Genomic DNA, 14,927 nt, shown 5'->3' on the forward strand with positions numbered 1-14,927 from the left:
TGTGTCTTTCAGTGAAACCTTGGAAAATAACTGTGTGCCTCCAGCTCGCTCTCCACTACCTCTCCTTAAAGGCAGTTTGCCTAGCTATGCATATTTAAAAGGGATGCTGGAATGGCATCAATATTACATGTACTGCTTGATTTTGAACACCCTGTTTACTTGAAAATTGGATTTGATTGTTTCACTTTTACTCTTCCCCAATGCCCTGTGAGACAAAGACAACACTGCTGTGAAAACCTCAGATCAGCCACCTCATGGATCTCACACCTCCATACCACATCCACTTTTTGTTGTATCTATGAAACCCAGCTGCGGTGTGGTACCTTACCATCTTGCACAACCAGATAATCTCTGGCCGTATGTATGTGAAGTTCAGTATGGGGGAATACCAACTAGCAATAATATCAAAGAGGCGTGGTATTGGTCAGTATGATGCACTGAGACCCAGGAGATATCATCAGTGATGATTCCTGCAGAAACTATCATCCTTTTGTAATTACATCATTGGTACCTCTTCCCTTCAGGAGGCGAAAGTAAAAAAAAAATCTTAAACCTGCTAAGGAGGCAAAGAGTGTGTTAATGATGCTCGCCTCCACTAGAAAGTGTTACCTACAGAATTACAGTATAGCAGCTATGATCCATACTTTCATTCACCTGCTCCATTTTGTTGTGGAAGCCTTTAAAAAAAATAATGCGGTTCTCATCCCAGAACAGCCAAGCCCCTTCAAAGTCAACTGAATTTCTTTGGTAAATATTATCTGCCAAAGGACGAGGCGAACATACAGCTTGTAGGGTTCATCAAACCAATTAATATCCTCCTTCATCAGTTCATATTTGAAGTGATACAGAAGCATCTCACTGTTCCAAAGTTACATCAACTATTTGTTTACTCTTCCCTTTGGGTCATACTTGTAGATAGATATTCAAGGGTTGCTACTAACAGCTCAGCTTTCACTTCAAGTGTACCATTCCTGAAGCCGTTGTCACCGCTAGAGTTTCCACTGGAGTGATTTTGGATTTGTCTGCATTCCAAGCTCCTCAAGTTGCTGGAAAGTAAAGATTTACCAGTAACTATAAACAAATAAAGGACAAAATCATGGGTCAACTTCAGTTCTAGAGTAAAGCCAAGTAGCTCTAGCAAAATTATAAAGATAAACAAGGGAGCTGGCAAAGGGGTTGCTATTTTCCTCTCTGTGAGGAGTTGGGTAACATTTTTGCACAACCACCAATAATTTCTGGTTTATGCTATATAACCTTACTAGAGGCTGAAAACGGGGGGGGGGGGGGGGGGGGGAGAAATCCCCAAAACTAAGAGCCAGAAGAGAGTTATCTGAGGGAAATTTGGCCTTTCTGCTATATTAGATAGTACTAAATGCTGACATGACAGGAGGAAACCATGCAGTTCCTGCATTGACATCTAATTTTTTTGATACTATATTTAAATCATTCTCTTCAAACTGATTAGGAAGATAAGTCCCTCTAACATTACACATACTATCATGCCTTAGACCTTCTGCATTTAAGTACAAGAGAGCATAGAAATACACTGATAGGTTTCTAGAAAAGTCCACTTGACTAATTTGGTCACCCTGAGTAGCAGCACTGAAGCTAACCTCCATCAGATCATGTTCAGAGACATGAGGAATGAGCTCAATACAGACTCCCAGGAAAATGGCCATCTCTGTCCTATAGATGGATAAAAAACAAATTGACTGACTGTTGGACACATAAACGCAGATAATTCTGTCTCACCTTTCTACACCATTCTTCTTGTGAAATCCTGTCCTGAAAGCAATGGTCAGTGAAGGTTACATGGTGAAGGGATGTACCCACATGGAACTTCATTGGATACCTCACACAATTGCAAAAGAGAAAAAAAAAAAAGTGGATTATGGTACTCTGCTAGCCGTTTGAAAATAACAAGCTAACAAGCAACAGAAGATAGGTGAAATATAAGGGGAAGTTTCACAAAACAATAAACACATATCCCACACTTCTTTCAGGCTCCACAGGATACTCTGCAATTGATTTCAGAAATTCCCTGGAAAACAGAGATCCCCAAAACAGCAATTAATACCTGGAACATCCTAGAGTGCAATATACTCGTATTGATTTAAAGCTGATTTTTGTGGATTTAGCACTTCATAAGCAAAAGGGCTTATCGCTGTGTATACATGACTGCAGACTTGCACAATCAGTTAAATTATAGTTAAATAGTTTTATTTAAGCACTGTTTTCTCATGTAGAAGTCCTGCAGGTTATTTTCATGCTACTGCACACTTCCAGCAGTATTTCTGTGTTACTGAGGAGAGTTACAGCTCTCTTCTACTGCTTCTTGAAGTAACAGGACACACACTTTGGGCCATGTCACTTGCTTTATTTCTAATGCTTTCTGTCACTGACAATTGATGTTTTGGAGCACAGGGAAACCTAATTATGTCTTACCAGGCAATTTCACCCAAAAAAGACCTCAGTTTTTGAAAAGGTTTGGTTTTAAAGAGTGGTTTGAAAGCTCTATAAAAGCATTCTTTTATACATGCTCTTTATATGCTATATTAATGACTATGTAGTAGTATAGGAACTGCTTAAACACTTAAAATCAGGTTTCTTTAAAGAAAAGAAGGACTGACTGTTGGACACAATACCTATCATAACTGCTGGATTTCAAGCTGACATTCCCCAGAACTGATATGTCTCAAATAAGGAATTATTAGTTAAAAAAAAATTAGCATTTTCTAATAATTTTGGAAGAAAAGATGGTATTCAGGAACAGCTTTTAAAAATCATTTATATCAGCAGGAGCAATCTGGGCAAAATATTTTATATACAAATAGGCTACTGACAAACAATATGGCTTTTCTTTTGATGAGAAAACATACATTGATCTCACTAAGTAACAACCCTTCCCTCTTTAAACTAAGTTAATTTTAAAAGCCCATAGTTTATAAATCCCTTTTAGTCATTGATAATGATACAGTGGAAAAAAATTTAACTCAGAGCAGAAAGATGTAAATTTTATTCTTGACTCTGATGGGATTTAAGCTTACATTTTCCAGCTCTCAACTGGCCTAACTTTTAAGATCATAGAATACCAGGTTCCAAGGGACCTCAAGGATCAGCTGGTCCAACCTTTCTTGGGAAAAGCATGGTCTAGACAAGATGGCCCAGTACCCTGTCCAGCCAAATCTTAGAAGTGTCCAATGTTGGGGAATCCACCACTTCCCTGGGGAGATTATTCCAATGGCTGATTGTTCTCATTGTGAAAAATTTTCCTCTTGTGTCCAGTTGGAATTTCCCCAGGAGTAACTTGTATCCATTACCCCTCTCTTTTGCATGTGACTCCTTGTAAAAAGGGAGTCTCCATCTTCTTTGTAGGCACCCTTTAAATACTGGAACATGGTGATAAGGTTTCCCCTAAGCCTTCTTTTCTCAAGGCTGAACGAACCCAGTTCTCTCAGTCTTTCCTCATACGGCAGGCTTCACAGTCCTTTGATCATCTTTGTGGTCCTTCTCGGGACACTCTCCAGCCTGTCCACATCTTTTTTGTATAGTGGGGACCAAAACTGAACACAGTGTTCCAGGTGTGGCCTGACAAGTGCTGACTAGAGTGGAATAATGACTTCTGTATCTCTGCTGGTGATGCCCTTGTTGATTCAACCTAGCATCTTGTTGGCTTGCTTTGCTGCAGCAGCACACTGTTCACTCCCATTGAGCTTGTTGTCCACCAGGACCCCCAGGTCCCTTTCCACAGAGCTGCTCCCCAGCCAGGTAGATCCCAGCCTGTGCTGTACTCCTGGATTATGTTTTCCCAGGTGCAAGACCTTACATCTGTCTTTGTTGAACTTCCTAAGGTTCTTGTTAGCCCACTCTTCCAGACTATCCAGGTCTTCCTGCAGGGTGGCTCTCCCTTCCAAAGTGTCCACTTCCCCACTCAGTTTGGTATCATCTGCAAACTTCATCAGGGTATGCTTGATCCCATCATCCAGATCACTTATGGAGATATTAAATAGCATTGGGCCCAATATTGATCCCTGGGGGACATCACTTGTGACAGGTTGCCAGTTTGAAAAGGAGCTATTATTTACCACCACCGTCTGGGTGCAGCCTGTCAGCCAGTTCCCCACCCAACACACAGACCACTTGTCTAGACCGTAAGGCATCGGTTTCTCTAGGAGGAGGCTGTGGGAAACCGTATCGAAAGCCTTGGAGAAAGATGTTATCCTGGAGTGTGTGCATTAGACTTCTCACATATTCTGTGTTCTGCTTTGTGTAAGAATGTAAAATGAGTGAGATCAGAACAAAAGTGGAGAAGACCATGACCCTCTGATATAATGTGTTCACATGGTTACAAAGACTTTGAGGGTTCTGATCCCCTCCCCAGGGTCTATTTATTATTTTACAATTACTGATTTAATCACAATTAATCCGTGGTAGAGGGACCAAAACCTGCTTTTTGTCTTTCTATAACCAGATGACTGTCCTAATTACTAAGCTACAAATCTACACTTGATTTCTTTTGCCAATTGAATTGCAATACTTATTTATAAAAAAAATCCAAAGTAGTTATTATTATTATTATTAGAGTACTAACTAACTTCAGTTCACTCAAGAAAGACTTAACTTTTTTGGTGATCACAGCCAACAATACAACAATTAAACACTATGAAAAAGATGCAGCACCACCTATTGGGGATATGTTAGGTATGCTGATTATTACAGTTTTAAGTAGTAAGAGAGTTTTGTTCTTTGTTGTAATAACCTAGTTATCAGGAAAAAAACCCACAAAAAAACCCAACAAAAAAACAGCTGGGGAGAAAACTAGTTTCCCAAAAGAAGATAAGGGAAGAAAATACTGTGCCTGAGACTGTTCATAAACAAACTTGGAAAAAACAATTTAATGGTCTACAGCTGTTTTGTCAAATTCCAAAAAAAACCCCCACCAGACTCAGTATGGCACAGTAGGCACAACTGCAAATAACAGTGGAAAAGAGTTGGAGGAGGGGATGACTGTTCTGGATAACAGCACATAAACAGTGACTCAAATGAAATCAGGCCAACGTGATTATCTACCAACACCTTCCCTCCCTTGGGAGTCAGGAAGACTTTAACCTGTTGCCTTTGGGTGAAGGTGTTGGCATGAATCATAGAATCATTTAGGTTGGAAAAGACCCCTAAGATCATCGAGTCCAACCATAAACCTCACTGCCAAGTCCACCACTAAACCATGTTCCTAAGCGCCATATCTACACGTCTTCTAAATACCTCCAGGGATGGTCACTCAACCACTTCCCTGGGCAGCCTGTTCCAGCGCTTGACAATCCTTTCAGTGAAGGAATGTTTCCTAATATCCAATCTAAACGTTCCCTGGCACAACTTGAGTCCATTTCCTCTTGTCCTATCGCTTGTTACTTGGGAAAAGAAACTGAGAGCCGCCTCACTACAACCTCCTTTCAGGTAGTTGTAGAGAGCAATAAGGTCTCCCCTCAGCCTCCTTTTCTCTAGACTAAACAACCCGGTTCCCTGAGCTGCTCCTCACAGGACTTGTTCTCCAGGCCCTTCACCAGCTTTGTTGCCCTTCTCTGGACACGCTCCAGCACCCTCAATGTCTTTCTTGTAGTGAGGGGCCCAAAACTGAACACAGTATTCGAGGTGCAGCCTCACCAGTGCCAAGTACAGGGGAACAATCACTTCCCTAGTCTTGCTGGCCACAATATTTCTGATGCAAGACAGGATGCTAGTGGTCTTCTTGGCCACCTGGGCACACTGCTGGCTCATATTCAGCTGGCTGTTGACCAACACCCCCAGGTCCTTTTCCGCCAGGCAGCTTTCCAGCCACTCTTCCCCAAGCCTGTAGCGCTGCATGGGGTTGTTGTGACCCAAGTGCAGGACCCAGCACTTGGCCTTGTTGAATTTCATACAGTTGGCCTTGGCCCATCCATCCATCCTCTGTAAAGCCTTCCTACCCTGTTGATGATGATCAACAACCTGAAGTTCATTAGTGTGGCTAATTGCTAAAGGCATGAGATATAGGCTTGTGTAGCCAAATGAGGATCCCCTCAGGGCCAATGAACAATTTAGACTATTTGAAAAGTTTAAACAAGAAAAAAATAATGAACTACTAGAGAAAGGGAACTGTACAGAGATTAAGGTGGACTGTAGTAAGAAAGACAACCTAAAATGGCTTATCTACTTTTAAATCCTCTCACTGTCATAGAGTGATTGCTTTTAGGAGACGATGGTGTCTAGACTATGGTGTCTACACAGAAGATGCAAGTAATTCCAGTCAATACAAAGCTGATATAGAGGCTAAGGGCATCTTGCTTTTTTTTTTTTCCTTTTCCATCAAGCAGTCATATCTTATCTCCTTTTTGGGTGTGCAAATTACTTCCCTACCTGCTGGTCTTATACCTGGCTAAGTTTTTAACTCATGCATTGTTTCCTGTTTTGAAATGTTGTCTTCACGTCACAGATAAAGACTCTGCCATTTTGCCTATCATCCTACTTGTTCTTGCTTTCCTAGTATCACAATATAATGCAGTTTTCTAGAACCACAGAACAATCACTAAGCAGACTTTAATGCTAACTTGTTTTGAACCCAAACATACACTTGTATAAGCAATTCTGTATCTAATGTCTGGTGAAAATACTATTGTCCTGCTATTAACAGGCCATAGGCCTTATACTAACTCCAGAAGGCCCCAGTCCTGGTTTGTCAGATTTGTTACCAACTTGCATAAGAGCTTACTGTGTGAACTGGACCTTCATGCCAGGTGTCTTATGCTGTGATGTTTAAGTGTGGGATAACAGCAAAGGCCCTGAAACTATGAGTGCAGGCAGAAGGCAAAGGCCCCCAAGCCATCAATAACTCACTTATGGTCAGTTATTGGTCACAGAAAAAGTGCAGCCTTGAGAGCCGGGAAAAGGCTGTTTTTAAGAAAGGAAGAATCACCTCAGTTCATCCACACCTTGCTGACGTTTTCCTTTCTTGGCTGGTAAGTAATGCACAAGCATGTCCAGCCATATCTCTGCCACTGCTTCTTACCATTCCCTAAGTGTAAAATATCCACCTCAGGGACATTTCATACCCAAGTTCTTTGTTTATCATGAAGATACTCCTGAGCTATCCTGTTACAGCTTGCTAGCAATGCAGTTTTATTACCATCCTAAACCAGAACATTGGTTTTCTGGACCAAGTCCCAGTAACTCATCACCCTGGAATCATAGAATACACAGAAGCATGTATGTTTTTTGTTTGGTTGGTTGGGTTTTTTTAAGCCCCCATCTATTTGCTATAGATTCATCTAGAATGGAGACTGTTCTGCTGCAAATTTTTAGACCTTACCCCTGGGTCTGCCTCAGAATTAAGATTTATTAACCAGCAATCCTGACTGGATAGCTAGGCTTCAAAAAGCTTTGGGAAGCAGAAAAACTGGTTTTTAGCTTACTTACTACGTAGTGATTTGTTTTCATCATAACTTTATTCTGAGTCTCTACAAAGCAACCTTATCAGTGTTACTCAATAGATGTAGCAAGACAGCCCTGAAGCAAGGATCTAGGCAAATCTCATTTAATTAACTTTACCAATCAAAGCCTAAGCTTTTGTGAATGTCACATTTAAATTCTAGGTTTTCGTATTTTATTTTTTAACAATGCTTCAGCATTTTTAATCATTTTTAGCTTAAGGACTATTATGTCAGAACCATTACCAGTGTTCCTCCTCTCTCTGTTAGGGCCCACACAAATTTCCATTCCTACTTTCACCACTAAAGCAGAATAGAAAAAGCTGGCCCCCATCATTCACCTTTCTTCGTATCCACAAGCAATAGGAATGCTTGCACGGTGTCCCCAAATGTATTCAATTTCAGTACAACAGCACAAAACATGCTGATCATTGCAACAAGAATCTCTGGAGTACAGAGAACCTGCAAGTTCAGTGAAGCTAGATTTCCTCTACTGTCTAAAGAGATCACTGATATATAGCTACTATTTAAATCCTGCAAAATATGTTACTTTCTGTTTAAAGCAGGAAGTTTTCAGTGGAGCAGATGTTTCGGATGCTGAATCTAACATTATTGGGTTTCTTAGCTGGCAGTACCTTTAGACCCAAAGTAATAGCTATCTGAGCAGCTCCTTACATGGGCTGGTCTAATCTTCAGTTCCTTTCTCACATATATAAATGTAATCTGGTGTGGGATCCACTTAGGAGGGAATCTTTCTTATTTGAATAGCTTGGGTCTCCTGCAGTTTTTTTAGCCTGTTGACAAGCTGTACATTTCCAGAAGTGCTGTAGTAGGAGTTACTCTGAGATCCTGATGCCCTTGAACAAACTCCAGTTTCTGCTTCCTGATATTTGGACATAGTTATATACTATATATGAACTTCCTTCATAAGCAAATTATGACTGGTCTCTACTAAACCCATAATTCTGTTGTTTGTTTGCACACGTCTGTTGCTCATTTCCCAGGCCACCACCACTGGCAAGTTCATTTGATTGAAAAGGAATCTTTTCTTTCCATGTTGCTAGTTTTCAGTCAGATCATCTCATGGACCTATTGGCACAGCTCTGAGTGCTGTTGCATGGGAGGCCATGGCAACACTGGAGTGAGGGACAGACGAGGCAGGTTTATGCAAGTAATTTGTGAAATCCCATCCTCAAGCACCTAACAATGACAGAGGTTCCAGGGTATTATATCCTAACGGAAGGATGCGTGTATTTGCTACTTTGAGTTAGGTACTAAAAATGCAGACATTTGCCCTGTGCCTTGTATAGGAAGTTTAAGTAAATGCTTAAATTCAGAGCTGGTGACCTCACTAAAAGGGTTAAGCATCCACAAGTTAAGTGCTGCAACACTGCATTTTTCATCTCCAGCAGTAAGTAATGTCAAATCTTCATTTAGTGAAACTTTGAGTTGTTTCTGATCATGAGGAAAGGATGGATGCAAGAAGTCAAGTCTCTCTTGCCTACCTCAGTTTTTACTTGTAATAGTCTAATAAATCCTCAGATTTTTATGAAGGAGCATTACAGTAGTACGCTGTTGGATACACTTTGCTGGTAATGGAAAATTGTCATTTTAGGATTCTAAGCTTTCAGGCTTTTTGCAAATCCTTGAATTCTTTTGCTCAAGCTTATTTTTGAAAGATCCTCAAGAGGAGGGTCTGTCTGGCATATCAGACCCTCTGTTCCCCTCAGAAGGGAGTCACCTACAACTATAACCTGTCTTTTCTTCCTCATGGAGGTGGTCATGATACAGGGGGTAGGCCTTTCTGACCTTGGCAACATGTCTGGTGCAGATGGACCATCATCCACATCATCCATTGACTGGCCTTCCACATCCACAGCCTCATACTTGTTGCCCCCAGGAAGGCAAGGTAGGCAAGGAGGGCATTCACCTGCCAACCTGAGAGTAGACTTGCCTCCATTCACTCCTTTCTTTTAAGCTACTGCCTTCAGCCTGGTGGGGGGAGGATACAGCATCGCTTGATCTTGTGGGTTTTTTTCTGGTGGCTGTTCCTGTCTCAGGGAGGGCAGAGCATGGTTGCACCAGTCTATCTCTTTCTTGGACTCCCTGATGCTCCTTAACCTTTCTGCTTCCTCTCGTAGTTCTGCCACCAAGCTGAGCAGATCATCCACTTGGGCACACCTCACACAGCTGTTCTTGCTACTGCTGTCCATTACCAGTGAAAGGCCCTGGCACTCCCTGCAGCCTGAGGCCTGGATGGCTGCATGTTTTCCTGGGAGCTCTGTCTGAGTTGCCACAGCTGTTCTGGCGAGTGCAGAGGACGTGGCTTTCTGCCGGGTGGATACCATTGCTAAGCTCCTTCTGGGAGGGTGATGACCACCAATTGAACTGATCAGTACCAGTATTGAGCTGGTAGGGTAATAATGGCCTTCCTGCACCAACTGCCGCACTAGTGTGCCCTAGGCTGCTTTTTATAGGTGTGTGGGGTGGCCACAGTTGCTCTGGCAACACCCAGGCCTTGTTAGTGTCTCCTGGTGGGTCTCTGTGGTGCCCTGGCATTTCCCTGCCTCAGGAAACCCCCCTGTATGGCAAGATCTGCCACTCTGCTGTGGACTGGGCCGGCTCTGGGGCCGCTCATATCAACAACATTCTGAAAAATGCTGTTTATTTTAAGTAAGTTCACTCTTGTCTGGAAGTCGGTTGATTGCATATAAATAGAAAATAAAGCTCTGTTTTGGTGGGGGAGATATTTTGATTCAGTTGAGTACCCATGTCTTGCTCAAAATAACTATTTTCTCATGCTCCTTTTGAAAAAAATATTTTCAAACCCATCTCCCATCTTTCTGAAGGAATGACAGACATGCCCATCTTGCCAGTTCACCATTTAAAATAAAAATACACAGTCCTGACTGATTCAGCTGCATTTGACTCAGCTGAAACATCTCCATTGCTTTCCGTTACCTGGACCACAGTTTGAAGGGGGCTTCCTTTGCTGAAAGAGCAACAGATAGAGCACAATTGATTCAGCCCATCGTATAGGCACCTTCTCAAAGGTCTAAATCCATCCTGTGTCCCAGGACTGAGCAAGCGCTATGGCACATAAACTGTACGCTGCGTGACTCTCGAGTGATGTGCATCTGTCAAAAACACATAAAAATCAGAGAAAATTTATTTTTCATAATCTAATTATTCTTTCAGAGTGAAATGCTGGAATCTGTTAAGGCTCATAAGGTTACAAAGTTATGCAGAAGCTGGGAAGTGTGAAGTTTTCACAAAGGGCTCATTCTACACCCTTTGGGTTTTAAATTTTTTTACATATACGCATTACAGAAAATTGTACATTTAGCCACGCAATGACACCCTAAACAACAGCAGTGACTAAGTCAAGAACATGGTACATATTGACTTTTTGAGAACATTAACCAAAATTGGCAATTCTGTGTTCTGATGTAAATGTTATTAGTCTGTATCATCTCCATCGAAGGTCTGGGGACCCTGCTGGACACACAGAACAAGCAGGTCCCAGCCACTCCCGTCCACCGCGTTAACCTCTTGGTCAGTCGTTACGTCAGCCGTGTCAGCTCTGATAAGTATTACGTGTTATATTTTCTTTTTTTTTGGTAGTTCACAGTCCATACTCCATCTCTTGCGTATAATAACGACGCCTCGTGAAACTGGTTTTTTTCTGACAAGAAGAGAGGGGACACAAGACCCCGACGAGGAGACAACATCTTTAACGCGGAGAACTCCGGAGCGCCTACAGCCGCGGAGAAGCCGGCAGCGTGCCTGCCCGCCCGGCAAAGGAAGCGCCTTTCCAGTGAGCCGGGCGGCGCCGCGCAGCGTCGGGACACGGGCAGGACCCGCCGCGGGGGCCGCAGGGGCAGGCAGCAGCGGCGGCGGCGGCAGCAGGCGGGCGGGGATCCTCAGCGCCCCCCGGCGGCCGTACGAGGCTGCGCGGGCCGGGCCGGGGCCACTGTGGCGCTGCTACGCCCATCCGAGCCCCGCCGACGCTCCCGTCATCCCCCGGTACGCTGCCATTGGCGGAGCGCTACCCCGACGGCATTGGTCAGGGCTGCCCTGCCCGTCACGGGTTGGACAGCGGCGCTGACGACTCCGGCGCGTCTCGGTTCGCCGGGTCTGCGATTGGCTCGGGGCGCCATTATAAAGCTCCCTCGGAGGCACACGCACCTTTTCCTCCCTGGCGGCCCAAGGTGCTGTGTCCTTCAGCTGAAGCTAAGGCCGTCCCACCCCGGCGACTGGCACCGCGCCCCTTCCCCCCGCCATGGCCTCCGTCTCCGAGCTCGCCTGCATCTACTCCGCCCTCATCCTGCACGACGACGAGGTCACCGTCACGGTGAGTACGGGCCCCGGCCCCGCCGGCACAAGATGGCGGCGAGCCGCGGCATGGCCGGCGGCGGCGCAGGGCGGGAGGGAGCGGGGCCGGGCTGGCTGCTGAGCGCCGCTGTCGTTGCAGGAGGACAAGATCAACGCCCTCATCAAGGCCGCCGGAGTGAACGTGGAGCCGTTCTGGCCGGGTCTCTTCGCGAAGGTGGGCGAGAGGGGAGCGCCGGGCCGGGCTGGCCGGAGTGGGGGTCCTTGGGGCATCGCGGGGGGAGTGAGGGGAGAAGGCGGGGGCGGCGGGAAGCGTCTGGGGCTGCCGGGTGCGGGTCACAGCCAAACGAGGGCTCCCTGGCGGTGCCGGCTTGGGCAGTAGATCCGTACGCGTTTAGGTTTGAAACGCTATCCTTAGCGACTGCAAAAAGCACCGAGTTACGCTGATGCTGGTGGCTTGTCATCATGCGGTTTCATCACTGCACTCATGGCATGACCTAGCAGGTGCGCAGGACTGAAGCAAAGCTGCCCCACGTGCCCTGTGTTAACGACACTTTACTGTTGCTTGTTCTCCCTAGGCTCTAGCTAATATCGACATTGGAAGCCTGATCTGTAATGTAGGAGCTGGTGGTGGTGGTGCTCCGGCTGCAGCTGCTCCTACTGGTGGTGCTGCGCCTGCAGGTGGTGCTGCCCCTGGTAAGTGGGCTTCTGTCTGATGTTGTCATCTTCAGCTGGAACAAATACTTGGGTTAAAAAGTTACCTGTGGTCAGCTTGAGAGTCAGCTTGGTGCTTCCCCTTGCAATTCTAATGTGGTTTGTGCTTCATAGCGTATACGTGGGTGTTCTAGAGCAACACAGACCGTCCCCTTTAGAAAGACTGGAATGGAGTCTGTACAGGATTAGTGTTACCTCAGAATTTCTGTATCAGAAATAGTGTGGCCAGCAGGAGCAGGGAGGTGATTGTTCCCCTGTACTCAGCACTGGTGAGGCCGCACCTCGAATACTGTGTTCAGTTTTGGGCCCCTCACTACAGGGAAGACATTGAGGTGCTGGAGCGTGTCCAGAGAAGGGCAACCGAGTTGTTGAGGGGCCTGGAGCACAAGCCTTATGAGGAGTGGCTGAGGGAACTGGGTTGTTTAGCCAGGAGAAAAGGAGGCTGAGGGGAGACCTTATTGCTCTCTACAACTCCCTGAAAGAGGTTGTAGTGAGGTGGGTGCTGGTCTCTTCTGTCAGGTGGCTGGAGATAGGATGAGAGGAAATGGCCTCAAGTTGCAGCAAGGGAGATTTAGGCTAGATACTAGGAAAAATTTTTTTACTGAGAGGGTTCTCACACATTGGAATAGGCTGCCCAGGGAAGTGGCTGAGTCACCATCCCTGGAGGTATTCAAAAAGCACGTAGATGGGGTACTCCATAACATGGTTTAGTGGGCATGGATGATGGTTGGACTCGATGATCTTGAAGGTCTTTTCCAACCTAAATGATTCTATGATTCTATGAATTAAGGCTGGTTCTGTATATCATCAGGATCTCCTCCTGATGGCTAAGGAGAGCACCTGCTGTGTAAATCTTTTTAGATTTGATTGGAATTAATTTTGAAGGCACAAAACCAGTTTCCTAGGAGTAGAAACACTAGTCTCCTTGGGTTGTTAGCTTAGCTTGTTAGGATTGCTTGGGTCTTGCTTCTTGATGTTAGTCATTGTATGTGAAGTCTTTTGTGGCATGTGACTCTCATGAGCTGATAAAATGGAAACATCCTGATTCCTTTCTCCTTTTCTAGCTGAGGAGAAGAAAGAAGAGGAAAAGAAAGAAGAGTCGGAGGAATCTGATGATGACATGGGCTTTGGTCTTTTTGACTAATTAGTTTTGTACCTGTCTGTAATAAAGAACATTTAATTGTACTCTTGTCTCTTATGTGGATGCATGTGAAGGGGAGTGGGTGAAGGATGACCTGTAGGTACCAAAACTGCTGTCATCACGTGTTAATCTACGGTTTTCCAGCCTTCCTTGTTGGTTCTTCATACTTAACATAGGCATAGCGCAGTGACAGTTACAGCTCTGAGCTGCATTTATAATGTATGGACAAAGGTGGAAATGTAATCCCAGTGAGCATGGGATGTGGTAATGGCTGGGCAGGTACAGCATGTGGTCATGGTTGGCGAAAGCACTACCACTTGGTTGGTGCTGCAGCCTCTTGGTGAAGCTGCAGCGTGTCTAGTTAATGCTTTGGCCACAGAGCAGCTTCCATCTTGGGCAGTTTCTAGTAATGGGTAATTTAACAAGCCCAGGGGCAGCTCAAGGCTGTGGTACAGCAGGGATTGTGTGTTTCACAGTGGAGGACAGTTGTTGAGCAGAAGAGTGGGGAAAATGCTGCAATTCTTAGGTAAAGGCCCTTGTTAGAGGCTAAAGCTAGGATACTATTTATTCATGAACAGCTGTAATGTAAAAGCAGATTGAGTCTTGCAGTGCTAGGCACCAAGCCTAGGTTGTACAACATGTGTAATCTTTTTGCCTTTCCAGAAAAAAAGCATTTCTGAAAACTGCTTTAAAGGGCTAGGTGTGGAAGATTGTGTCACTTTGCATATGAAAGGAGTAACTTAAAAGTATGTATTTCTACAATAACTTTTGAACAGGACTTTTCCAGAGCAACTGAACAAGGTAAGGGCTGTCCCTACAAATGTGTGTTCTGAAGTATTAAAATAATGTGTTAGCAAAATGTTCCAAGTGTGTAAGAAGGACTCCAAAGTTGTGTAGGAGGGTTGTCCCACATCTAGGCCAAAAATTGATGCACTCTGCACTGTCCCATCTTCCCACAAAATTGGAGCTTGTTTGTTTTTTGAAAGATGCAGGCACCCAGGGAAGAACTTAGTCCACACAACCCCCTGCTGCTGCAAACTCTCTACTGAGCTTCCAAAATAGTTCCTGCAAACCACTGAACTGCTACATGCCCCTCATCCCTTTTTAAAGAAACCTTTCCCTAGGAAAATTGATTTTAAAAGTCTAAGGGAGTGTAAGAAGTGACACCAAGTAATTACAGGTCATTTACACAAATGTGTCCATAACACTGACTTGGTTCCCTGTGCTCCACAGCTGGAGGACAAACTTTTCTGGAAGACTTTAAATCTTGGACTTCCTTC

General features: G+C 44.6%; 1 protein-coding gene and 1 long non-coding RNA gene across 2 annotated transcripts; one reads left to right on the forward strand and one right to left on the reverse strand.

Annotated features, from left to right (window-relative positions):
- Positions 1–349: 349 nt before the first annotated feature.
- LOC128142065 (uncharacterized) lies at positions 350–11,086 on the reverse strand. Its single transcript, XR_008235254.1, has 3 exons — positions 10,422–11,086; positions 1,753–1,852; positions 350–1,046 (listed from the first exon to the last, which is right to left on the reverse strand). It is a non-coding gene; the product is annotated as an uncharacterized LOC128142065 (long non-coding RNA).
- A 474-nt stretch (positions 11,087–11,560) lies between these two features.
- RPLP1 (ribosomal protein lateral stalk subunit P1) lies at positions 11,561–13,691 on the forward strand. Its single transcript, XM_052787696.1, has 4 exons — positions 11,561–11,814; positions 11,935–12,009; positions 12,371–12,488; positions 13,571–13,691. The coding sequence occupies exons 1-4, from the start codon at positions 11,743–11,745 to the stop codon at positions 13,648–13,650; spliced, it is 345 nt and encodes a 114-aa protein (XP_052643656.1). The 5' UTR covers positions 11,561–11,742; the 3' UTR covers positions 13,651–13,691.
- The last annotated feature ends 1,236 nt before the right edge of the window (positions 13,692–14,927 follow it).

This window comes from Harpia harpyja, chromosome 5, assembly GCF_026419915.1.
Source record: "Harpia harpyja isolate bHarHar1 chromosome 5, bHarHar1 primary haplotype, whole genome shotgun sequence".
NCBI classification, from domain to species: domain Eukaryota; kingdom Metazoa; phylum Chordata; class Aves; order Accipitriformes; family Accipitridae; genus Harpia; species Harpia harpyja.

Coding starts and splice junctions, on each gene's coding strand:
- RPLP1 (XM_052787696.1), top strand. CDS start 11,743: ATGGCCTCCGTCTCCGAGCTCGCCTGCATCTACTCCGCCCTCATCCTG. Junction 12,010..12,370: donor GGCCGGGTCTCTTCGCGAAG/GTGGGCGAGAGG, acceptor TGTTCTCCCTAG/GCTCTAGCTAATATCGACAT. Junction 12,489..13,570: donor TGCAGGTGGTGCTGCCCCTG/GTAAGTGGGCTT, acceptor CTCCTTTTCTAG/CTGAGGAGAAGAAAGAAGAG.